The following is a 25,247-nucleotide window of genomic DNA, read 5'->3' on the forward strand; positions in this document are numbered from 1 at the left end:
GTTCTTTGTCATTCTTTTTTGTTGTTGTGTCGTTCGCCAACTTTTCCGCCTTGTAAGCTTTTGTCCTGCAATAGGGAGTCACACGGTGGGGAATACACCTGCGCTACTGTACGCTGCGGCAGGTGCAGATGGCACTGCCTGCCTATTTGCAACACTTTCAGAATTTCAGGCCGGGTGGCAAGAGCGCCCCAAAATTTTCAGAAACGCTCCGGGTGGCACTTTCCGTACTATGACTGAGGTACAGCTCCTCAAACAGCGGAAGGAACAAAGGTCGACTCATAATCATCTGCTGCCGTTTGTGGGCCTCAGCTGAGATACGGAGAGCGAATGACCGAAGGAGTCCATAATACAGTATTCCATCAATCCCTGCCTTTTTATTTATTTCGTTTTTGTGAACTCTGCTTAGCAGTTCCAAAGAGACACATGAGATGAAATACAAGAGGATGTAACAAGATCATAGCGATTGAAGCGCAGCAAGGTTCTCCACAAAAGTGGCGGAGGCTGGAAGGAGCGAACCTTGCGCCTGCCGCATCTTAGGTCAATCACGCAAGCACACGAGCACTCAACATCAGCTCTTCTTCTACAGTGTCTACAACGACTGAGAATGCACTCACATGTGGTCGGCAACAAAGTCAATTTAACCACACCAGATACAGTGGCGAGGCAGTCAGTCCATATCGGAGTGAAAATGGCGTCCGCGGGCCCGCACGAAGGACCAGAAGACGTGAACTGGCAAGACACCGTTCGATCAGCATGGCTCGCCTCACGCCGACACAGCTTCACTCAGAACGGTACCAGTGCAGCTACCGACGACGATGACCGCTTTCGCCGCTGCTGGGGCCGCAATAGCTGCAGTTCCTGTCTCGACATCTCAGCCTGCAGCTGGTGTCCTTTTGTACGTTACTGTGTTGTATTCGTGTCTCATAGTCTCGTCACTATCATGTATTTACTTTCGCATCTCACACAACTACCCTTTCCTTCTAGAGCGCCACTTGCGTGCCCAACGACTACCGCATCCCGGCGCTGGCACCGGCTTGGGAGGGCGACTTCGTCTGCCCGCACTGGGCCGAGCGCTGGGAGCTGCGCACACGGCCCCTGGGCTGCCAGGTATCGACGATTACGAGCCTGACGGCGCTGGTGGCCGGGTCCAGCACGTTGCTCGTTGCGCTGCTGCTCTGGCTGCTGGTGGTTGTCGTCCGGCGACTGCGTCGAGCCCAGTGGTCGTCTGTCCGGCCGTGGCTGGTGACAGCGGTCTTGCGGCGACCCGACAGCCGGTCGCCATCAAGAGGACCAGGACCACCAGAGCGCCCGGTCGACAACGACCAGACGCCCCTACTGTCCGACGTACGATGAAGCGACGAGGCGATGCGTGCCATCCCACCATCCGGTCCTGCCGAATATACAATAGCCACCCCCCCTCGATCCCGCCTCAGCCCGAGCTCACAGGAGGAATGACGGCGACCTCGTCACCCTCTTGGATCACGATGCCACCGCCCTCGGCGTCCGTGTCCACGTCCACATACTCGAGGTTGATCGTCACCAGGCTCCCGTCCAGCACGCCTGCCCGGATCCCAGTGTACCGCGTCTCAAGAGTTGCAAACAGCTCCGCCAGCGGCAGCGGTGCCGGCAGCGCCTCGTAGTCCTTGTGGGTGTATGACGTGGCGGCTGCAAAGTAGAGCATGTTGAAGTGGCCCTTGGGCGGCCGCGGCGGCGTGGCCATGGGATTCTCCCGACGGGGTGCGCTGGAGCGACTGGTTCGACTTCCGAGTGCCAAGCTCAAGGAAGAAGCGAACAACAACGACTGCAACTGTTAGCAAAGTGAACGCAGAAGAACGAACATGGAAAAGTAACAGTGATAAAAGTTTTGGTCGTCAGAGATCTTGGTGATAATGAGAACAATCATAGAAAATCAAGAATATAGTGCTTTATATAGTTATGCATCATTCAACCGTAAGTAGAAATGGAAACAGAAAACAGAACTTGTGCATGCTTACCCTTGGAAAGTGTTGTTGTTGCAAAAAGAGCGGGAGAAGGACAGGAAAGGCAGAAGAGAAAGAAGAAAAGGCAGAGAATTTATGGCCAAGGGAATTTGGAGTGGGGACGCAGAAAACAGCTTTCTTCACAACAAAATATCACGTGATTGGAATTTGGTACCAAACTTCTTCTCTCGCGCAACGGTTCAATCATTTGCTTCGAGATTCAGTCGATCACCAACAATGTTACGTCACGGCTGCGACTCAAGAGTTTTGGTCAATGGTGGTTTTGGATGTATAAGCCCTCTCGTCTTGTTCTAAAAAACACATGGAGAAACCCCCGGTTCTCTCCCGTCCGTTTTTCCACCAGAGAAACAACCAAAAGAAAAAAAAAAAACTAAAGAACAAGTAAATGTGCAAAAAGAACAGACGCAAGGTACGGTGGAAGAGTGTCCGTCACACCATGCATGCATCCTTCACCACCCAGAGCTTGGTAGCCACTGCCCGAAAAAATCGATTTGTTCCTGCCAGCAGTCGCACTCTGGTTGGCTTTCGTTTTGTTTTTTTCCCATAAAAAAAGAATGATGTACTCCTTTTTCAATCCCATGCACGCCCTCCGTTGCCGCTTGATCGACGAGGTGAGGCCTCGAGCAAGTTGGTGGCTGCTGTTGGCCGCCGCCTCCGTCCTACTACCACGTCCTCATTCGTTCATGCCGGTTCGGATATCTGGTTTTTCTTGATTTGATTTATTTAGATTTTAAAGTTTGTCGTTTGTCGCTCGTCGCTTGTCGCTCGTCGGCCGTCCATCGTTCGCGGGTGCGCAGCGCCTATCTCAGGCGGCGAGCCTCACGCTCAGACTCGAGCAGGCACAGGATGTCGTCCTCGCGGACTGCAGTTATGTTAGCCAAGCGTTCCCGACACTACAAAATCCGACTCCGGCGGCAATGTTTCCTCCCGTTGCGCTGAACGTACCAGGGCCCTTGACGTTGCGGATGATGCTGCGGGTCTGGTCGTCCATGAACTCGACGCGGACCTGGGTGACACCACCACGCGAACCGGTGCGGCCGAGGACGCGGGTGACCTTGACCAACTTGACGGGCTGCTTCGAAGAATCCATTTTGAGATGTGTATGTATGTGTGGTTATCCGAAGACGAGTGGGCGAGGGAGCGGTTGATCGTGCGTGGTTGTGGTGGGAAAAAGATCGTAGGTGGTCGAAATCGTGATGGTGGAAGGGGAAGGGGAAAGCGTGGGCGGAACAAGCGTGGAAAAAAGTTGACGCTGTGCAGTTTTTTCCGCAGCGCACACATTTTTTTCGCACGACCTGCCCGCCCATTTGCCTTATGTAAGCGCTGAAATAGGGCGAAAAATTAGGGAAATAATGTTTGTGGGCAAGAGCCCCGCCGCTTGCGAGGTAATCTTGTATGATTGGTCAAATTCAGAACGACACCCAAAGCTGCTCGTCCCACATGTTTTGAGCGTTCCTGTCCTCACAGTCCCCATTTTTATTTTCAAGCTACGATGTAGAGGGAGGCAACGAGGCTACTCCACAGCAGGTGTCCAGTAAAAGCAAGGCCCCAAAGGTCCCAAATTGGCAGCCGCGTCTAGCACGCCGAAACACGTCCCGGGAGCCAATCAGTGCGCTAAGTCGCAGTGGACCCAACATCGCGAGGAGCTTCCCCTATCCAGTTCAGAGCGTCACTTATCAAACTGCCACCGCACACCTATATGGGATCGCACCACCATTTCCGACAAGATCATGGCTCTCAACAGGAAATACTCGGCACTGCCCGATTTGGTGAGTACCGTGCCAGGAAGCCTTAGTCTGTGGAAGCTCGCTCCTGTTGATTGCAGCTCCTCTAACAACTCTAGGACACGGCACCAGATATTTACGAAACGCCCGAGCTCACAGACGACAACTCCACGGTCCTGACGACAACGGGTCGGTCACCTTCTGATGAGTCCGATGACAACGACGACGACGATGACGTCGACACGGGCATCTCGCGATCCCGTGTCCAAGTCGGCCAAGCCCGCTCGCGCTTTGTCGGATCAACGGTCGACGCGCGCGGCGTTGACTTTTCGGACCGTGTTGACGGCAAGCGGAAATCGTACAGAACAGCAACATCGGCACGGCGGCGGAGGCGGCAGCAACAGGCTGTCTTAGGCGACGTGAGCGACGACGACGGCGAAGGAAATGAAAACGGTGATGACGACGACGAAGACAGCGACTCGCCCGACGGCCTGGAGCGTAAGATTGCCCGCTTAAAACGGGAGGTGGAAGAGGCCAAGCTGGCCTACAACCGGCAAAAAGCCGAGGCGGCAGCAGCCAAGGCAAACGCCAAAGGCGCCGCACCGGGAACCGAGGCGGGACGTGACCTCGACTCGCTGAGCCAGGCGCTCGACGACATTGCACGCCTCGCCGACGAGCACGCCGCCACGACAACACGTTCTCTGGCGCCGGGGCCTCCGACAACAGCGCCCGCCGAATCTGCTTCTTCTCCATCTCCATCTCCATCCGCGCCTGCGCCCTCGGCGGCCGGCGCACATGCGCTCGCCCAGACCGCCGATTTTGACCGCCGCCTCGTGCTCCTCGAGCGGTCCATTGGCATCGAGGGCGGCGACGGTGCCGGCCTGCCCCGCGCCATCCTGCCCACCCTCGACGCCCTCCAGCGCCAGATCGGCACCCTGGCCGACGCTTCGACGGCCTCGCTCGACGGCATCGCGCGTCGTGTCCGCACCCTCGCCCAGGAGGCCGACCAGCTGGCCAAGGCACGCCAGGCTGCCAAAGCCGCCCAAGAGGCGCTGGCCGACGTGACGGGCGGCAAGGCGGCGGACGGTCCAGGCCACACCGCCAAGGATGCGTCCAGGGATGCGTCCAAGGAGGCGTCCAAGGACGACGGCGACGACGCCAAAATCAACGCCCTGTACGGCACGCTGCCCACGATTGAGCAGCTGGCGCCGCTGCTGCCGCCGCTGCTGGACCGGCTGCGGTCGCTGCGGGCGATCCACGCCGATGCAGCGGGCGCCAGCGAGCTGCTGGACGCGCTGGCGCAGCAGCAGGCGGACACGGCGGCCGAAGTCAAGCAATGGCGGCAGGGCCTCGACACGATGGAGGCCGCACTGCGGGACGGCGAGACGACGATGGGCAAGAACGCGCAGGTGATGGAGGGCTGGGTCAAGGGGCTGGAGGCACGGCTCGACAAGTTGGCGTGAACGACGTTGTGAAGAGGCAGATATCTTTTTGTCAAGCACCTGCATATAATACCCTCCATCTGTGCCTATGTTTTGTGCTTTAATTTTACTGGTTTTGTTCCGCTTTCCGTCATCTACATTCTATAGTGAACAACGGTGGGTTTGGACAAAGCTCGACCCAGCTTTGCCGAGACTGCATGCGCCTCATCAGTATATCAGTTTCATACTTTGCTTTTGTATCGACGTTCACATTCACATTCGTGCATGCTTTAGCGTTACACAGCGCATGAGCTCTGCACTTTAGGGGCTTGGGTGGCCCATAGTGGGGCCACGGCCGTGACTTTTAGTGCTAAAACGGCGTTATGCCAGAAAACGCGTCTCGCAACATCGCGCCTTACTTTGCACAGCTAGCTATTGCAGTACGTCGTGCTCTGACGTCGTTCTTCTTTGTGTTTGGTCCACAACTAGATTGCGTTTGAGATGCATTCTGAATTGATTTCAGATCCAACTCCCACCTAAAGGACCCCCCGGGTTCAGAAAGCACCTTCGTCACCAGCGATTCCCAGCTTGAACGCACCCCGTTTTTCTTTGGATCGGCTGTTGTCGAAACACTTGTTGTCGGACATCATCTGATACCGGCCGGGGGGAAAGACCATGGCGCCTCGGTGGCAGCCACCCAGGCGTGGTGTCATTGCTCCTCCATCCCGGGGTCTTACAGCCGCTTTGCGGGCCAGGAAGGCTATGGAGGCCGCAGCAGCAGCAGCACCAAAACGGCCGGTGCGTGTGGCCGCATCCGTCGATGCACCTCCTCTTAGCAGCAGCGATGACGAGGATGCGGACGAGGACAAAGACGAGGATCAGGAGACAGACGGCAACATGGGGCTGTCCGACGACATTTCAGACTCGTCGTCGCCCGAGAACGACCGCTCCCGCGGCAGCATACGGCGGACAGCGTTCAAGCGACCAGGAGGTGCAGCCACGAGGGCGGATAGCTCACGAGATGCCGGCTCGCGACGACGGAGCCATCTGCTGGTGGCTGGCGAGATGCGTAAGAGCAACGTTGGCGGCAGCAGTGGCAGCAACAATGGCAGCGGCTGCGACGGCGGGCAGCGTGGGACCAAGCGGCCACGGCCAGACGAGGAGGCGGCGCCGACAACAGCCAACGGGAAGGGTGGTGACAGCAGCCACAGTAATGGCGTTGTACGTTCAAGGCCAGCACCAAGGGCTACGTACGGCGGCCGCAAACGGCCCGGGCTGGCGACAGCACGCAGTGTATCCAGCACATCAGCGAAGGCAAAAGTGTCATTTAAGCGGCATGAGGACAGCGTCAGCGACATCAGCGAGCCAGACGAGACGGCGGAAAAGGCTCGTGCGCCAAAGGCCCGGTTTATCAAGCCGCCGGAGCTGTCTCCCGAGAAGCCCAAGACACCGGCAAAGTTCAAGCACAGCACCTGGGCGCGGTCCGATGACGACAGCGAGGATGAAAAAGAGGCCAAAGGGAACAAGAAGGGCACAGTATCGGCACTGATAGCTAAGCCTACATTCAAGCTACCAGCAAATGACGGCGAGGACGACCTGGACGAGGATGGCCAGGACAAGGATGTGGACCAGAGCAAGTCGCAAAAAAGCAAAGCATTTACGTCTGCATCTACGAAAACGACAACGAAACCGAAACCGAAACCGAAATCAAGAGCAACAACAGACCCAGACCCAGACCCAGACCCAGACAAGCCCATGTCCAAGGCTGAGCTCATGCGATCCCGGCAGAAATGGCGACTGAGCATGAACAATAAGAAGCAGGCCAAGGAGGACAAGGCGTCCCAACTCTTTGGGCAACTCGACGTGGAAGGCGGGAGCGACAACGAAGCGCGCGATACCTCTCCATCGTCGTCTTCACAACCCCAGCCACAGGCACGAGCCGTCTTCAAGATGCCCGCGTTCAGCGAGAGCTTCCCCGTTGGAGAGGACGACGGCGCGGGCGATAGCGACCGTCCGCTTTCGGACGTGCTCGCCGGCGTCGAAGACGCCGACAACGATGTGGTGTCCATTGCCGACAGCGACGACACCATGGCGTATAAGGGCCCCGCCGTCTGTCCGCTGTGCAAGGCGCCGCTCGACGAGGACATGCTGCGCGCCCTGCTGCCCGACCACGCCTTGTTGGCCGGCGTCTCCTTTGCCCGCATCGCCCAGACCCGCAGCGCCATCCCCCTAAACCTGCTGAAGTTCGACGAGAAGCTGCGCTTCTGCACGGGGCACAAGCAGCGCGCGAGCCGTCTCGCCTGGACCGCCCGCGGGTACCCGACCATTGACTGGGACGCGCTGCCCACGCGTCTTGTGCGCCACGAGAAGCACATCCACCGCGTGCTGCTCGGCAAGGCGGCGTCGCCGTACCGTGCGTCGTGGGAGACCACCGACAACGTGTCGCTGCGCACCGCCGTCGTGCCGGGCTACTATGGCCGCCGCGGCCTGCGCGTGCTGTCCGACGCCATCGTGCAGCGGCACGCGCCGACGCTGCGCAAACGCGTCGTCGAGGACCCGCTGGTGGCGGCGCGCGGCATGGCGCAGTACGTGCAGGCGGTGCTGGTGCCGGAGCTGGCCGTGCAGCTGATCCGGGAGGACATGCAGCAGGGCGGCGCGGGTGCGTCGAGTGCGGACGAGGCCCGGCGGGTGCTGGAGGAGAGTGCGGCCATTGGCGAGGACGTGATGGACGAGGAGCGGGACGTCGTCGATGATGACGATGACGATGATGAAGACGACGAAAACGAAGAAGGGAAGAGGGCCAACAACGTTTATGGCATCGAGACGGAGGCTACCGGGTACGATTACATATCTACATAGTCATCCAGGAGATTGACGTCTGACCGTCCGATGAGAATTCAATATCCCCTAATTATATGACTTGCTATGAATTCGTTGTCGATGGGTTTATGAATTGTGCTCTCACTTTTTGAGGGGCTTACTGTTTTTCTGTGATTTGAGAAATTATATATCGTCGCTTCCATTTCCAAAGTCTATTTTCACAAATTCTGATAAATTGTAATTTAAAGTACGTCTAGTATGTATATTTCTATTTCAAAGGATGGAATTGATGTAATTGGCTTACTTCTCCTTCCACAACCCAACGCACACTCCACGTCTTTCGATCGACCACCGACAAGGAATAGGTCCAAGCCGTCCAGACAGAAGCTGTAGCATATCACGGATCACGGTTGCTCAATCCTGGGCGCCGACAGGGGCGACGGCTAAAGAGCGTTCAGAGTTGTGTCAAGAGGTCGAGAGGTTAATAGCTACGTATAAATAATGACATGATAAATTCATCTCACTTGGAGAGATGGATATCATTTTTAGACGAACGGGCTTGTTGTTGACTTGGGACGAGGGAGGAGGTGGTGCCAAAAAAAAAAAAAAGAAAAAAAAAAAGAGAAGACAAGAACCAGTGTCATAAATGCCAAGAGAGATCGCCTCGAGTTCCTGGCCGTCGTCTCTGGTTTTACCATGCTGCTGCCTTTACAATGTACCCTTGCGATATGATCGCCTCGCGTCTTACACGCACCACACATCGGCACCCCTGATGCGACCGATGCGACTGATGCGACTGATGTGATGGATGCTCCGTCGAACGAGCGACGACAACGTGCATGGAGCCATGACAAATCTTGAGCTGGGAGGGCTTCCACCATTTTTGCTTCTTCTGCTCTTCACCGCGGCCCATTTCTTTCTTCCATGCCCGTTCGTCCCTGACCACTGTTTCCAGACTATTGTCTTTTGCATTCCTTCTGGTCGCTTTCGTACATCACTTGTCCTGTCTTGGTATTTCCATCTCTCTGTGCCTCCCCCCTGCACTTCCCACTTCAACTTAACCGATGGTCCGTGTCCCCGTTCCGGTTCCGTGTTGCTGAGCTTCGTCTTACTAAAGGGCTGGACTGCCATAGTACCTCACCACCTCTGCAGATTGATTGCCCGTTCGTCGTTCGTCCTTGGCCTGCTATATGCAATATTATACGTCGTAGCTTTATACACCTGTTCAGACGGCCCGATACCAGACGACGGCACACGGCACACTTTTCTATATCGTCGCCTGCTAACTAGTAAGGCTATATACATAAACGAGCCCAGTCTGCTGTAATTCATGGGATGCGAGTGCAGTGCTAGACCGAAAATTCAACAGGCTCTTTACCGTGACATTTCAACGCCCCAGAATCCAGACGTGTCTCGCCCTGTTCGCCGCACAGATCGTGGCCAGGGCCTGGCGTTGCATTGCTGTGCTGTTCCCTGTACTACTTGCTTTACTGCTCCAACTCGCCCTCAAGCAGCGCTTGTCTCCGTAGGTTTCTGGTTTCGCAGGACTGAGCTGCTTCCTTTTTCACACGTTACATTTCTGCTGCCATTTCTCCATTGTTTGGCAGATGCAGATCTACTCTGGCGAAGAATGACCGCCGCCGACTTGTTCATCTGTTTTGCTCCGTATTTGTATCGACTTGTACGTGTATTTGTTGATTTCTGCAACTCTTGCCAACGTATGTTGTACTCTGTATAATGTCCGCTGATGGACTCGGAATTTTTCGTTTTATGCTTTCCTTCATTTCGTTTGCAGCTATCCGGTGTCATTATTTTGGTTTCAGGTCCATCAAACCTGCCTTGTCTTTCCCTTTACTTCTTTTAATCTGACATGTCTCTCACTCGGTCTTACGTATATCAGTCACTTTACTTTCTTTTTTGACATAGGGCGTGCCTATATTTGCTTGGCATATCGTCCGCACCTCTGTCCCTTTCCCGAGTTCTCTTGCCCTTTCACATTCTTAAATGTCTTTGACATGGCGTTGCATGACCACAGAGTGGAAATATACTCCCCAGATGGTTGCTACTTTCTTTCTTTCCCTTTTCTTAGCATTGCTTTTTGATCCCTAATCGAGGTAAGGTACGTCGTTCGGAGTCGTTGAATCAGCTCTTCTGTAAGCTGGTTCTGTAAGCTGGCCCTATCCCCTGCCCATCCAGACACCTGTTCGAGACCGGCTCGCCAGACAACTCGAGCCTTTTCCTGGCCCTAGCGTTCCTCTGCTTGGCAACAAGCATTCTGCACCAGCTCTCCTTGCCGCTTGTCACTGCCGGTTTTTAAACCATAAATTCGCCATGCCCAGTCAGTCCCGTCCGTCGCCCGATTCATGGTGAGTCTCGTTCTAGGCGGGCTTCTGCGTTCTCTGTATGATTTACTGGGTCTGGAGAGGACATGTCTTGGACCACAGGCGGGACCTTGCGGGCCCTACAATAGTTCAACAGCGCACAAGCCAGCCAACAGAGTTGTCAACCGAGACGGACATGCTACTGACCCGCAAGAGCCCGCGCGCCGCCCTGGTTTTATTGCATGCTGGCTGGGGGTTGCTTGGCTTTATTCGACTCTTTGATATCTGGTGAGTGTTTTGTGGGCGTTTTGGGCGTTTTGGATGGGCGTCCTGGCTTCGCGTATCGCAATCGCCTCACAGCCAGCCTCGGCATCGCGAGACGGGAACCACCAACACATCGCCAGCACGTCGCCCCTCGCGCTCTCGTCGCCAATTGTCGTCAAAGAATCTCCCCCTATCGTTTGTTATTGTGAGCGTCCCGAAAACTGTGCTAGTGAACACGAAGCTGCCATCCCCGTTGGCACCTGCCCCATAACGGCAGCGACGTTGTGGGGGGAAGCCGCCGGGCAAGGGCCCCAAGTCGGGCAGGGGCCACCGACGAAAACCGACACAAAACAACCAAAAACGAAAGGGCGACCGACAGCCAATCATGCCAAAGGATCGTTCCTCTATAAAACAAATTAATACCAGTAGATAAACGGCGCGCAGTACGACGCTGAATACATGGTAATTACGTCGTATATTTGTGAAAAGAGCCGCCGGCATATTTACACCGCGGAGGATTAACACACTTGGGCGAAGAACACGAAAACGGTACCGAGCAAGTCGCGCGGCACGCATGTTGGTCCAAGTTGGTCTGCCCTGTCCCGGGCATCGAGCCAAACTGGCACTGGCACCAACATACAGGAGCCGTCACTGGAAGAAAACGGGGGCCAAGGCGCTTCTCAATGCTTTTCCATCCTGATATTTGCCTTGTCTGTGATGATCAATGTCCACAGCCCTGCATGCCCTAAAGGGCAGTACCCCGACTGTAGTCGCTCCTTCCTTCTCGCTTGTGATCTCGTCTTCGCCGTCTGCTGGTATCCCTTCTGTGGGCCACTTAGGCCGCGTTGGCTTCAGCACACTAAATATACAACACTTGAAAGCTGCTGGCCCACCCCCTGCTCCTTCCGTCAGCACTTAACACCGCAGCCGCCTCGCACCGACTGAGTATGGAGTTGCCCCAGTTCGCACCTTCCCTGCACTAAAACGGCCCTCCACACACACCCGCTTCCGCTGCCCACTCTGTCATCTGCCACTATTGGAGAAGTCGTCCTCTGTGCTTCTGTGCCTATCCGCCCTGCCGCCCTCCAACGCCGCTGGGTTGCTTGTGCATCACCATCCCGCTTCTGTGCTGCCGCTCTTTGTCACTGCTTTGTCTTCTGTTCGCAGCCTGCCACATTTTTGCCCCAACTCGTCGTCACCGACCAGGTGCAGCGCTCTTGCCACTGCTCCTTCCTTCTGCCTTCTGTTTGTGACTCGTTCTTGCTCGTCTTGCACTCGTGCTTACCCAAATCGTCATTTCCACTTTCTGTGCCAGAGCTCAATTCGTAGGGCGCTCCTTCCCGCACCGCTCCTCTTTTAGTTTTCTTAGCCCGCATTTCACTGGCTTCTCTCTGTCTCCACCAGCTGTCTCTCAACACTCAGCTCCTTCTCAGTCTCCTCACCTCTCCGCCCTCTTCGCCGCATCTCGACTCCTCTCTCTTCTCTTCGAAACTCCACTCACCGTTCCTCGCTCTCGTCCCCTGCTACGTTGCCAACCGACACGACACCTCACGCCGCAATTTCACATATTGATTCTGGCATTCTGGGTGTGCTGCATCCACTTACCGCCTGTCGACTTCAATCGGCACTCCCCTCTCTTCCCTGTCCCGGCTATCGACAAGCTTCGACGCTTCGTCTGTTACATCACCAGCTTGCAGTTCCCGACGACATCTCGAAACAATGGCCTAATTCAGCGTGTATCGGATCTCGATTCTCCCAGTTGATCTACTCTTCGACAGCTACTGCTCGATTGATTCCTTGTGGTGAAGCAGCAGCTCGACGTCGGAAGCGCAACGAATCGACAACCAGCGCTATTCGACCCCTTCTTTCGTCCTCTCTCGCTCTCTCGCTCTCTCGCTCTCTCGATCGATTGAATTGACTATTGCGCCTCTCGCGCCGTTTCTCTACGCCTCGTTGTCCTTGCTTCCTTCCCCTAGACGTCGCCCCCGGGACATGGCTGATCCCACCACAACCCCTGCCTGGTGGTGACAATGACCAGGAATGAAGCAGCCTCGCGCATGAGCTCGGTGACGAGCGCCTCGACTGACAGTGGCCGGTCCTCCGTAACCGTCAAGCCGCTCCCTTCTACCCCAATCCCAACCGCGTCCCCCTCCCTCCGCGGCGCCTCGCCCTCCCCCGAGGACGGCCGCGGTCTGCGGCACACCGCCTCTGTCGACTCCCGCCGCGGACCTCCCTCGCGTCTTAGGACCGACGACAATGCCAACCTCAGGTAAGGCTCCCTTTTATCGTCTGCAGACTGTGCCTTGTTAAAGCCTTTTCTCCTGTTTCCTTTCTGTGCTAACCGTCTCTCTCAGAAATCGAACTGTGATCCGGCAAGACAGCCAGATCTCCCCTACCTCTACCGCCGCCACAGTCGGTACGACACGAGGCACGGCCCCTCCCTTGTCATCGACAGGCTCCAACAACATCAACATGCATACCGGCCGTGATCACCGCGACCAGCACCCGCACCAGCATCAGCACCGTGCCGACTTTGGTAACTACCGCCGCGACCTCGCCGTTTTAGACGCAGATACCCGGTCAGGCTCGGGCGGCGGAGACAATAGCAGCCACCATGGCGGCCGCACCAGCAGTGCTCCCCAGATCCCACAGCTAGCCTCCCTGGGCAGCCCGGGCCTGTCTCAGATTGCGCCCTGGATGTCCGCTGGCGGAAGCAGCAGCAACAACAACGACGGCCATGCCGCCAACGCAGCAGCGACCCCCGGGACAGCCGCTGGAGGCGGTGGTGGTGGCGGCGGCGGCGGCGGCCTGGCCTCCACCAGCTTCTACAATGACTCGAGCGAAAACGTCTCCATTGCATCACAGCTCTCACCCGCCTTCCGCACAAACTCCCTCTCTCTCACCCGGCACCATTCCGCCCAGACCCCCGCCAGCACCAGCAACGAGTCCCCCGATGCAGCCTTCTTCAACGACGACCGCCGGCCGTCCGTCGCCAGCATCGCCACCAGCGCCAGCAGCACGGGCTCCAAAGCCAGCGACCGCCGCGGCGGGGGCTTTCGCAAGCTGCAAGGTTTCTTTGGCGAAGAGTTCCCGGGCCGTGACAATTCCGACGCCAGCATCAGTACGACGGGCAAAGAAACGAGGTCGCAATCGTATAGCCACGGCCGCCCTCACCGCGATCGCAACCTTTCGAATGCCACCGACCGGGATCCCTCGCCATCCTCCTCGCGTCCTCGCACGCCTGTGCCGGCGCCAGAGGTCGTTCCATTCCTCTACCAAGAGGCCGATGTACGTTTTTATTTTTATTTTTGTTTCTGTGCCTTTGGCAGGTTTTGTTTTTCGCGATCATTGGCCTCTTTTACGACTTTTACGACTTTTGATACTTTCGATGCCTTTGGTACTTTTGGCAACTTTTGCAACTTTGCAACTTTTGCTACTTTTGCAACTCTGTCGAGTTTCACAGCTTATTCCATCATCCACGTGTTTCGAGCCGGTCGCCTACACGCTTCGTGTTCGCTTGGACTTCGTTTCCTTGTCATCCTTCCTCTTCCTTCTTAGCCTTGTTCTTTCCGCTACGACCTTCCCCACCGTTGAGCATCATCGCCTAGACGCCCGAAAGGGCCTGCCAAAAAGGCCGCTAACGGTCGCCAAGGCCTATCGGCATAATTATCTCCTTCTTTTCTTCACCTTTCTCACCATCCCATCCCCTCAATCTCCCTCCTCGATGCGATCGTTTTCTTGTTCTTGCCTCTGTATTCTCTTGTTTCACAGCATCTAATAATGTATCGCTCTCTAGGATATTGCGAGGTATGGTGAGGCTCCCGTCCGAGACACCCTGAGCGGTCCCGACCGAGACCGCTATGTCAACGAGGCCTCTGGTCAGAATCCGCCCAAGACCTCCTCGTCCTCCCGCTCCGGCCACTCACTGCCGCACCTTCCGCACCATCACCACCGCCACAACAAGAGCAACGACGACCCCCGCACCATTCTGCACACAATCAGCAGGGAAGACTCGATCGCCAGCATGCGCGAGCGCGCCACGCCGGCCATGTACACCTCCACGCGCTCCCGGGCCCAGAGCCCCACCCCGAGCGGAAACAGCGGTAGCGGCAGCGCATCCTTTAGCGCCCCGAAGACCAGCTTCACCGACGGACAGATCTCGCCGCCTGGTGGGCACCCGAAAAAGGGTTTGCTCGGTCGATTAAGACGGCATAAGGACAAGGACGACGGCGCCAGCAGTGGCGGCAACAATAGCAACAACGGCGGCGGCAGCCACACCGCCCACAGCATCGCCGCGCAGCTCAAGAAGGTACCCCATAACGCGCACAACCTCTCGTCTCGCCCGTCACGACACGATGTATCGCGCGCCGAGCTAGGCGGCCACTTCTTCGGCTCCGACATGTCCTTGTCACAACGCTTCCACGGCGACTACGAGGGCGCCGCACAGCAGGCACGCCACGGCAGCACATCGCGGCAGGCCACCTTCAACAACAAGTTCCCCTTCTCCAAAAAGAACCGGACGCACCGCCACATCGACGACCAGGAGGAGATGATCGGCCCCACCGACCGCGCAGACAACGGCACGCAGTTCTTCCTTGATACGGACCTCAACAACATGGATGGCATTTTGAGTCGACCCCTCCCACTCACGCCCATGGACGCCGATGCCCACCGAGGCGCCGAATCGGACCGCGGCACCGGCACGCCCCGCATCAACCACTACTTCCAAAAACACATTCCCCACTTTGGCACACATCACAACTCGCCGGCTGCATCGACGGCTGCGATAGCAGGGCCCGGCATAGCGCCGAGCGGGGCCAGCGGCCCCAACGGGTCCAATGGGCCCAACGGCGCATGGAATGCGCCCGACAGCTGGGCCGTGCGCCGTACAGGCGACGATGTGGCCGCGCACCACCTGCCGGAGACCGACGACTTTGGCAGCCCGCCCCGCAACCCTGAAGAGAAGGTGCAAAACTACTGCATCCGCGTGTTTAAGAGCGACGGAACCTTTGCCACTCTTCAGATGCCCCTTACCGCCTCGGTCCAAGACGTCGTTGCGCAGCTCGCCAAGCGCGTCTTCACCGAGAGCCAAAACTTCCAGATTGTCCTGAAACGGCACGGCATCATCCGCATCCTCAGCCCTGCGGAGCGCCCACTCATGATCCAAAAGCGCCTGCTCCAGCAGGTCGGCTATGAGCAGCGCGACCACATTGAGGACATCGGCCGCGAGGACAACAGCTACCTCTGCCGCTTCCTGTTCGTCTCCGCGCACGAGAGCGACTTCCAGTCTCGGTCACACGATCTTGGCTTCAGCCGCATGCCGAAACTGAACCACGTCGACCTGTCCAGCCGGAACCTCATTACCATCCCCATCACCCTCTACTCGAAAGCCGCCGACATCACCTCCCTCAACCTCTCCCGCAATCTCTCTCTCGACGTGCCGCGTGATTTTATCCAGTCTTGTCTCAACCTGCGCGACATCAAGTACAGCAACAACGAGGCGCGCAAGATCCCACACAGTCTGGGTCGTGCCAGCCGCCTGACGTTCCTCGATGTATCCAACAACCGCATCGAGACAATGGAACATGCCGAGCTCGAGGACATTACGGGCGTGCTGAAGCTCAACCTGGCCAACAACCGCCTCAAGCAGCTGCCCTCCTACTTTTGCGCCTACCATGCGCTGCGCACCCTCAACATCTCGTCCAATTTCCTCGACAAATTCCCCGGCTTCGTATGCGAGCTTGAGAGTCTGGTCGACCTGGACCTGAGCTTTAACCTAATCAGCAGCCTACCCGACGCCATTGGAAACCTTCGCAACCTGGAAAAGTTTGTGATTACGAACAACCGCCTGAGCGGTGCCTTTCCGCTGGGATTCCAGGACCTACAGAGCCTCCGCGAGCTGGACATCAAGTACAACACCATTACAAGCATCGACATTATTTCCGAACTGCCGAAACTGGAGATTCTGACCGCAGACCACAATGCCATCTCCCAGTTTGTTGGCAGCTTCGAGCGCCTTCGGTCTCTCAAGCTGAATGCGAACCCCATCACCCGGTTCGAGATTGTCAACCCGCTGCCGACGCTCAAGCTGCTGAACCTCTCGAATGCTCAGCTGGCCAGCATAGACGACTCGTTCAACAACATGCGCAACCTGGAGAGCCTGCATCTCGACAAGAACTACTTTGTCTCGCTGCCCAACCAGATTGGCAACCTCGGCCGCCTCGAGACCTTTAGCATTGCCAACAACTCCGTTGGCGAGCTGCCGCCCGAGATCGGCTGTCTGACCGAGCTGCGTGTCCTGGACGTGCGCGGCAACAACATCCGCAAGCTGCCCATGGAGATCTGGTGGGCCAACAAGCTCGAGACACTCAACGCCTCGTCCAACGTGCTCGAAAATTTCCCGAAACCCGCGTCGCGCGCACCGCAGGTGCCTGGCGAATCGAACAAGGACAACGTGTCGTCCGCTCAGGGCCGCATGATGAGCACCGTCGGCACATTGTCTTCGACGCCGAGTTCCGAAGAGCTCAGCGCCGACGGCTCGCGCCGCCCGAGCCAGGCCTCCAGCACACTGTTGAGTGTCGGCCCGTCGCCTGTCCCGTCCGGCCCTGACCGGAAGAGTTCGGTCGTGTCCGTGTACGGCAAAGGTGGGCGTAAGACGTCCATTGTGTCGCGCAGCACCGCTCAGAGCTCCGGCATGGCGACACCCACAGCGAGCTCACGAAAGGACTCGGGCCTGTCGTCGCGCATTACCAACACTTTTGCCGGGTCGCTGCGGAACCTCTACTTGGCGGACAACCAGCTGGACGACGAAGTCTTTGAGCAACTGGCCCTCTTGGGCGAGATCCGTGTGCTCAATGTGTCGTACAACGACCTCACGGACATACCGCAGCGGTCTATGACAAGTTGGCCGCAGCTAGTTGAGCTGTACCTCTCGGGCAATGAGCTGACGACGCTACCCGCCGACGACCTGGGCGAGTACAGCATGCTGCAAGTTCTGCACATCAATGGCAACAAGTTCACCAACCTGCCGGCCGACATTTCCCGCGCCAAGAAGCTGGCCGTGCTCGACTGCGGCAACAACTCGCTCAAGTACAACATCTCCAACGTGCCATACGACTGGAACTGGAACTTGAACCGCAATCTGCGGTACCTGAACTTGTCTGGCAACCGACGTCTCGAGATCAAGCAGACGGCGTACAATGCCAGTGCGGCCATGCGCTCGGCGGAGCAGTACGCCGACTTCAATCGGCTGCCGAAGCTGCGCGTGCTCGGTCTCATGGATGTCACGCTCACGCAGCCTAGCGTGCCCGACCAGACCGAGGACAGCCGTGTCCGGACGTCCGGATCCATGGCAGGGTTCCTGCCGTACGGCATGGCGGACACGCTGGGCAAGAACGAGCATTTGTCGACCATTGACCTGGTCGTGCCTCGATTCTCCTCCAACGCCAACGAGGGCAACGAGCAGGACACGCTGCTGTGTCTGTTTGACGGCCAGGCCTTGTCGTCGGGTGGCTCCAAGATTGCCAAGTTCTTGCACGAGAACTTTAGCCGCATCTTTGCCGCCGAGCTCAAAGCGCTCAAGGCGAACCAGGGCGTGACCATCGAGGACTGCCTGCGCCGCGCGTTCCTGACGCTCAACAAGGACCTGGTCACGAGCTCGATCCAGGCCGAGGACCGCCTGCCGCTATCGTCGTCCTCGCCGGCGGTCGCTCACCGCGGCTCCATTGCCCCTATGGTGCTCACCAAGGAGGACCTCAACTCCGGCGGCGTCGCGACGGTCGTCTACCTGCTGGGCCAGGAGCTGTACGTGGCCAATGTCGGTGACGCACAAGCCATGCTCATTCAAAGCGACGGCTCGCACAAGGTGCTGACGCGCAAGCACGACCCCGCCGAGCCCAACGAGCGGTCGCGCATCCGGGACGCGGGCGGCTGGGTGTCGCGCAACGGCCGGCTCAACGATGTGCTGGACGTGTCGCGCGCGTTTGGCTACAGTGAGCTGATGCCGTCCGTCATGGCGGCACCCCACGTGGTGAACCACAAGGTGCGCGAACAGGATGAAACGGTGGTGCTGGCCACCAAGGAGCTCTGGGAGTACCTGAGTCCCGGCCTTGTGGTCGACATTGCGCGGCAGGAGCGGGGCGACCTGATGCGTGCCTCGCAGAAACTGCGCGATCTGGCCATGGCATACGGCGCGAGCGGCAAGATCATGGTCATGATGCTGAGCCTGTCTGACCTCAAGCGCAAGACGGAGCGGTCGCGCCTGCATCGCGGCCAGAGCATGTCGCTGTATCCGTCGGGCGTGCCCGAGGAGGCGGCGCAGCAGTTCTTGCCGACGCGGCGCGGCAAGCGCACCAAGGGCGACGTGCTGGACTCGACCCTGCAACGCCTGGACGCCGAGGTACCGGCCCCTACGGGCCTGATTGCGATTGTGTTTACCGACATCAAGAGCTCGACAACGCTCTGGGAAATCTACCCGGCGGCCATGCGCTCGGCGATTAAGCTGCACAACGACGTCATGCGGCGGCAGCTGCGCTACATTGGCGGGTTCGAAGTCAAAACGGAAGGTGACGCATTCATGGTGTCCTTCCCGACGGCCACGTCGGCGCTGCTGTGGGCGTTCGCCGTGCAGCTGCAGCTGCTGGACGCGCCCTGGCCGACGGAAATGCTCAACTCCGTGACGTGCCAGCCGATCCTCGACAAGGACAGCAACATCATCTTCCGCGGTTTGTCGGTGCGCATGGGCATTCACTGGGGCGAACCACTGTGCGAGCCCGACCCAATCACACGACGCATGGACTACTACGGCCCCATGGTCAACAAGGCGGCGCGGATCAACAGCATCGCCGATGGTGGCCAGATCACGGTGTCGTCCGACTTCATCTCGGAGATCCAACGGTGCCTCGAGACGTACCAAGAATCGCCGACAGGGTCTGGCGGCGCAGGCGGATCGAGCGAAGACGGCGTGGGCCGCGGCAGTGTTAGCGGCAATGGTAGCGTCAGCGCCGCTGGCGGTTCCGTGGGCGGCAGCTCCACGGCCGGCACGGGTTTCGACGACGACACGTTTGCGCAGACCATCCGCAAGGAGCTCAAGGCCCTGTCGTCGCAGGGGTTCGCCGTCAAGGAGCTCGGCGAGATCAAGCTCAAGGGCCTCGAAAACCCGGAAGTCGTCTACTCGCTGTATCCTCACGCGCTGGCCGGCCGCATGGAGGCACATTCGCACCACGAGCGCCTGGCCGCCGCGGTTGCTGCCGCGGCGAGCGGTGTCGAAGGTGCCGCCGTCAATGGCTCTGGCAGTGGCAGCTACCATAACAACAGCACAGCTGGGGCAACAGCAGCCGCCGCCGCCGCCGCCGTGGCCACCGCCGGTAGTGCCAGCAGCAGCGATGCCAACACGATTCCGGCCGGCGGGCGCGCGTTCCCTGGCTCCAAGCTGCCGGCGCCGACGTCGGCCATTATCCTGGGCGACCCGGACACGGATGACCTGCGGATGATTCCCGAGGTGATTTGGGGCCTGTGGCGCGTCAGTCTGCGCCTGGAGATGCTGTGCAGCTCGCTCGAGCAGGTGGACGGAAGCGGGCTGCAGCCACCGGAGACGGAGCTGCTGGAGCGCATGAAGCAGCGCGGCGCCAACGTGACGGAGCGGTTCCTCCTGAACTTTTTGGCGCACCAAATCAGCCGCATCGAGACGTGCATCAACACGCTGACGGTGCGGCACATGGCCATGGGTGTGGGCCGATCCGCCACCTGGACGATCTGCGGGCGTCGATGGCGGATGTGTTTGCGGCGTTCCGGCACCAAATGGTGGAGCTGCAGGCGTACAAGGCCAAATATGGCCCGCTGCAGGGCGGCCACATTGAAGACGAAATGGAGGACGAAGACGACGAAGACGACGAAGGCAGCGACACCGAGCAGGAGTAGGTGTTTTTTGGGGGGGTTGGCGTGTGATAACAGGGTACGGGCTGACGTCTTTTTTTTTTTGGTTTATTATTTCTTGCTCTGTCTCTGTTGGCATTGGGGCGTCATATTTCGGGGCATATCTACTCTTGTCTTTGGAGTATATCTTTCGTTTTGTTGGCTATTTTGGATTCATTTTGGACTGTAGTTTGCCTTTTTCGGTGTGTATTGGTTGCTTCTCCATTTCTACCATTTATTTGGTGGCTCCGACTCTGATACGACATTTATTTTTGTTTTGAATTCTCTTCTATCGTGTCCATCATTTGCAGCAGAGATCGTTGAAGGGATTGTTACTGTGAGCCAACCTTTGGTCGTTGACGCTGTTGGTGCGGTTGCTGCTTCACTTTGCCGCTTCCCCCACGTGCTCGGCCAACAAGGCGATCTACCTACCGACCCCTGTCGTCTGCACTTGCCGTCCGTCTTTCGTACCTGCCCGTCTTCACACACTGTCACGTTGTCATGCCGTCACGTAATGGCATTTGCATCTCGATTGGTCAAGAGCCAGGGCCAGGCCGGCGGGAGAGGGACGAGGGAAGGCACGAGTGGCAGCCTCGCTTGTGGTCTGCACTAGGTCGCCCTTTCCTGCTGTCCCCACGCCCCAGAAATAAACTCCTGTCGCTATTTCCCTTTTCTGGGGCCACTTCTTAAGCTTGGGTTGCGTGCTGCGTTTGCGCTGTGTACAGCCAAGAAACGTGATTGATAAAGTGCCGGGTGTTATCGTTATCATATCCTGTGCAGTGTCGTCGGCTGGAAAGGCTGGCGTTTGGCTGTGGCGTGGCTGCTGGGTATTACGCAAAGCCATCTTCAGCCGTACGTAATGGGAAGATTGGCGGGCTGGGATTGGCCGGAAAGGCACTAATCGTTGGCTCGCTGACCTCGCCTGCGTGCCTTCCTCGTCTGCCAGGAAAACCGCCTGCTCTGTCGCCCAAGACTGCAGCTGGGCACCGCCGTAGTTGCCGTCTTGTGTATTTTGCCAAGACTTGCTATTCCATTAGGCTTCACTTCCAAGTGGGAAACGAGGAAGGAACCCACTACAGCTGCTTTCGAGGTTGCGGGATGATAAAGACAAGGGCGCTCAAAATGGAAAGGCCCCTTCCAAGACGTTCGACGAAGCTAGAGATAGCGCAAGGGCAATAGATAAGGCTGTCTCCACCACGGGCAAACACCGCGACAACGTCCAACCATATCCCAAGCAAGAGACGCAAGAGACTCGGCCAACCTGTCTACATTTTTCGTTTTGGTTTACCCCCGGGATCTTCCTTGTGGTAGCTGAGTCGTACCGCGGGAAGAACGTATACTGAGTGGTAGGACGAGTAGGAAGCAAGTAAGACGAAGAAATCGTTCTCAGGGAAGAGTTCTCAGCGAAGAGAAGAGCAGAAAGAAGAAAAAGAAAAGAAAAAAAGAAAGCAGAGCAAGTTCTTGGTCTCTTGTACAAACGCCCCACCACGCTGCCGCCTCTTTGTGCTTCCTCGCCGACATCGTTCTCGCGCCTCGGGATCGCAAGGGACGTCCCTGTTCGCTTGCCGCATCTGCACGACTAATAAGATTGAATACTCGCATATGCACACTTGGGATTGGCCTTTTGGGATTCGTTGTCTACGTTTTTGGCCTCTTATCAGTTTATCAGTCATATAAGCTCCCCCCAGTTCCCCATCCTCCCCTCCGTCTGTTTTCTCATTTTTCTGATCCTTCTTTTTCTCTCTCTTTTCCAGTGTCTCCTTTTTTCTCTTTTTCATAGTTATTTCGTCCCTTCTTCTTCCCCTTCCCAGCTTAGGCTGTTTCGTTGTCAAACGAACTCGACGATTTCCGATTTCGCGCTCGCCTCTTCGTCCTCCTGTCGGCGTTTCCGAGGTGTGTAGGCCCCGTTTCCCACATTGCGGCCCTCTTTTGTCACAGTCTCTCGTGGGTGATTAATTTTATTTATGTTACGTTGGTTATTGTTTTTGGCATTCCGTATACGCTCTCCTTGATTCGTCGTGTGCTTGAAGTGCACCTCGCCCAGCCTTCTGTGAACCTGGCCTGCCTGTTATCGCAGTCTAACCCGTTTTCTGTCGTTGAATATTTCCCAATGGTCGTCATTTAATACCTCGCTGTTCTTTTTCGTCTCATTCTCCTTTCTTCGTTCTTCATTCTCATTTTCTGCTGTTTGCTATATCTCGACGAACAGACGTGAGCTGACCACTACCTCGACAAGACCTACTTCGACTCCCACGAACCCACGAGTCTCACAAATCTATTACCACAAATAACAAAATGGCCGAGGTCTCAACCGCTGAAGTGTCCCACGGCCGTGGTGGTGCCGGCAACATTGTCAAGGACGACACCAAGTATGTCGACGGCGAGATTGTCCGTGCCGGCATCGTTGGCAGCCACGATGACGGCCCGTACTCGACCGGCAGAGGAGGTGAGACCGTTTGAACCCTTTTTATCGACATTCTCTTCCCAAGCCCATCGACTATCCCGCTAAACGTTGCAACCTAGGCGCCGCCAACATTGGTGACTCCGACAAGCGCCGGTCACTCGAGCGCGCCGACCGCACGCTGGTCCCCGATGCTGCCGTGCGCCCTTCAGCCGACCTGAGCGACTACCACACGGGACGCGGCGGTGCTGCCAACGTGCACCTGGGCCCCGAGTCGGAGAAAAAGAAGGCAGAGAAGGCGGCGCACGAGGGCGGCGGCCCCCCGCCGATGGTGGGCCTGGCCGACAAGCTCAAGCACAAGCTCACGGGCGTGTTCAAGAAGTAGACGGCCCTCCCTGTGTTGGATGCTGGACGAGACTGACGGGCGGACCGATGATACCTCTTTTTCGATGTTTTTCTTTATTCTATTATACTGTTCTTACATTCTTTCTTACAAAAAGATGCTCGACAATTTTGTTGTCTTTATAGATTTCCCCCAAATTGCGTTGCGCTCCCGGAAGAAGGAGGAGAATTGTTTCTACTCGCTACAGCCTCCACTTCTTGATATCATACCAAAAACGCGTTTCCTGCTGCTATTTAAATTCAAGTGAATACAACTGACACGCATATCTGACGCTACGTTGTGCCCATGCACTGACCCATTGGATACAAAACAACTCAAATCACTGAATTAGAACCAGTACTGTATGTTTGCGCGGCTGTTGGCTGTGGCCTCCCAGCCTCCTTTCCGAGCACGAAGATTTATTGCCACCTCAGCTTCCTGTTTCCTGTTTCCTGCATATGTCACTGCAGACAAGCCGGACCCGGTTAGGTTTTGTAATCGCCCGTAAATAAAACAAATCTCTATTAGCCGCCTCCTGCATCCAGCTCTGCACACATATATGCAAGGGTCGCCAAAGCCGGGAAAAAAATGTGCAAAATAGCATTGAATATATTGCCTCCCACACACGCGCGCACGCCATCCCGCCATCCCTTGTCCGCCCCCGTACTCCGACCCCCGGTCTTACCCACACCCATACTCCGTGCTCCAATATACTCTGGTCTTTTTCAAACACCGCGGGGAGCGCAGCATTAATGCTTTGATAATACTGGCTTTATGTAAGGCTTTGGATCGAGTCAATGCAACATGTTTCGTGCAACCGCTGCGCTGCGTTTTGCGGGGAGTGTGAACCTTTGGCTTCGAACTTTGGATGCTGGATGTTTTGTGTACATTTGCACTCTGCACGCCTAAGAAGCCTAGCTAGCACACTCCACGCGCGGGCTGTCCCTTGCCGTGCCCCGTGGCGATCTTTGAGATGAGCACACTGTGAGGGGAAAAGTGCGCAAAGAAAGCAACTCATAACGAAGAGGCTGCTCTCTGTACTCTGTCCTCTGTATCCCCCACTGTTGCAATGTGAGGCCAGGGAACGTCCAATGTAGCACTCAGAGACATGTGCGAAAAGTCAAGTGACCTACTTCGGCAAGATCGACCGTGCATAAGCAACACCGACAGCAAAAGGGAAAGGGCGGAAGGAGGGCGACCAAGGCACTGCAACCGAGAGATCGCAATGCAAGGTGGTCCGGTTTGCCCTTCGCACCTTCTGCACCTGTTGCATCTGCTGCAGCTCCCAGCACCTGCACCATCTGCAGCCGGGTCTGTCATATGCAGTTCATGCACGGCAGGAGCGATCAGCGGCTAGACAGACTACTGCGGCAGCAGCGTACTAAAATAGGCAACGGAGGGCGCCGAGGCAGCGGGCTGAGAAAACAGGCGAGGATGGCTGAGGAAGCTGAAAAGACTGGCCGATACGACGGACGAGCAAAACAACAGTAGCCTTGGACAGTCTCGACGTGTGCCCCGTGATGAAATAAGGTCGGCATGGGCGATATTGCGATTTTGCGATGCTGAAAAATATCATAATAAAATAATAAAATAACACAAAAACGGCGCGCCGGGAATGCAGTTCCTGCACATTGCTGCGATGGGACAAAGGGTTTGGACGAAATGGAAACCACGCACGGCGAGAGGCACCGAGTTCTGTACACAATACGTTGTACTCGAAGCTCCATTTTTACGAGATATGCAAACTATTGCCCGACTTGCGACTCAGCTCGACAAACACCAGCGGCAGAAAGAGGAAACCGCAGCGCAAGTCTCCTCGTCTTTCTTTCCCCTTTGGGCAGAGAGGGGCGCTCTTTCCTATTCTCCCATACACAGACGGCCATGTCTCAGGCGGCCAACTGGTCGTTGCTTCCCTTTTTGCTGCTCATTTATGTACAACGTACTCAAGTACGAATTACTCAACCGTTGATTGCGTGTTGAGATGCATTATTCTGGGAGGAAC

The 25,247-nt window shown here is 56.9% G+C and overlaps 7 protein-coding genes across 7 annotated transcripts; 4 read left to right on the plus strand and 3 right to left on the minus strand.

The window, feature by feature from the left end:
• Positions 1–1,007: 1,007 nt before the first annotated feature.
• Positions 1,008–1,376, minus strand: SPSK_10045 (uncharacterized protein; the record flags this gene model as incomplete). The annotated part of the gene is made up of 1 exon (XM_016736606.1): positions 1,008–1,376. One exon carries the CDS (start codon positions 1,374–1,376, stop codon positions 1,008–1,010), a length of 369 nt encoding a protein of 122 aa, XP_016588453.1.
• A 53-nt stretch (positions 1,377–1,429) lies between these two features.
• Positions 1,430–1,720, minus strand: SPSK_10127 (uncharacterized protein; the record flags this gene model as incomplete). The annotated part of the gene is made up of 1 exon (XM_016736682.1): positions 1,430–1,720. One exon carries the CDS (start codon positions 1,718–1,720, stop codon positions 1,430–1,432), a length of 291 nt encoding a protein of 96 aa, XP_016588454.1.
• A 1,080-nt stretch (positions 1,721–2,800) lies between these two features.
• Positions 2,801–3,090, minus strand: SPSK_10962 (small subunit ribosomal protein S28e; the record flags this gene model as incomplete). Its single annotated transcript, XM_016737183.1, has 2 exons — positions 2,801–2,862; positions 2,946–3,090. The coding sequence occupies 2 exons, from the start codon at positions 3,088–3,090 to the stop codon at positions 2,801–2,803; spliced, it is 207 nt and encodes a 68-aa protein (XP_016588455.1).
• A 640-nt stretch (positions 3,091–3,730) lies between these two features.
• SPSK_09191 (dynactin 2) lies at positions 3,731–5,187 on the plus strand (the record flags this gene model as incomplete). The annotated part of the gene is made up of 2 exons (XM_016735768.1): positions 3,731–3,769; positions 3,844–5,187. The coding sequence occupies 2 exons, from the start codon at positions 3,731–3,733 to the stop codon at positions 5,185–5,187; spliced, it is 1,383 nt and encodes a 460-aa protein (XP_016588456.1).
• A 633-nt stretch (positions 5,188–5,820) lies between these two features.
• Positions 5,821–8,004, plus strand: SPSK_08717 (uncharacterized protein; the record flags this gene model as incomplete). Its single annotated transcript, XM_016735305.1, has 1 exon — positions 5,821–8,004. One exon carries the CDS (start codon positions 5,821–5,823, stop codon positions 8,002–8,004), a length of 2,184 nt encoding a protein of 727 aa, XP_016588457.1.
• Positions 8,005–12,580: 4,576 nt separating this feature from the next.
• SPSK_08260 (adenylate cyclase) lies at positions 12,581–20,468 on the plus strand (the record flags this gene model as incomplete). Its single annotated transcript, XM_016734865.1, has 4 exons — positions 12,581–12,819; positions 12,905–13,838; positions 14,347–20,277; positions 20,364–20,468. 4 exons carry the CDS (start codon positions 12,581–12,583, stop codon positions 20,466–20,468), a joined length of 7,209 nt encoding a protein of 2,402 aa, XP_016588458.1.
• A 2,289-nt stretch (positions 20,469–22,757) lies between these two features.
• On the plus strand, positions 22,758–23,248 carry SPSK_09951 (uncharacterized protein; the record flags this gene model as incomplete). The annotated part of the gene is made up of 2 exons (XM_016736518.1): positions 22,758–22,908; positions 22,986–23,248. 2 exons carry the CDS (start codon positions 22,758–22,760, stop codon positions 23,246–23,248), a joined length of 414 nt encoding a protein of 137 aa, XP_016588459.1.
• Positions 23,249–25,247: the final 1,999 nt, after the last annotated feature.

This window comes from Sporothrix schenckii, assembly GCF_000961545.1.
Source record: "Sporothrix schenckii 1099-18 chromosome Unknown Cont44, whole genome shotgun sequence".
Lineage (NCBI taxonomy): Eukaryota > Fungi > Ascomycota > Sordariomycetes > Ophiostomatales > Ophiostomataceae > Sporothrix > Sporothrix schenckii.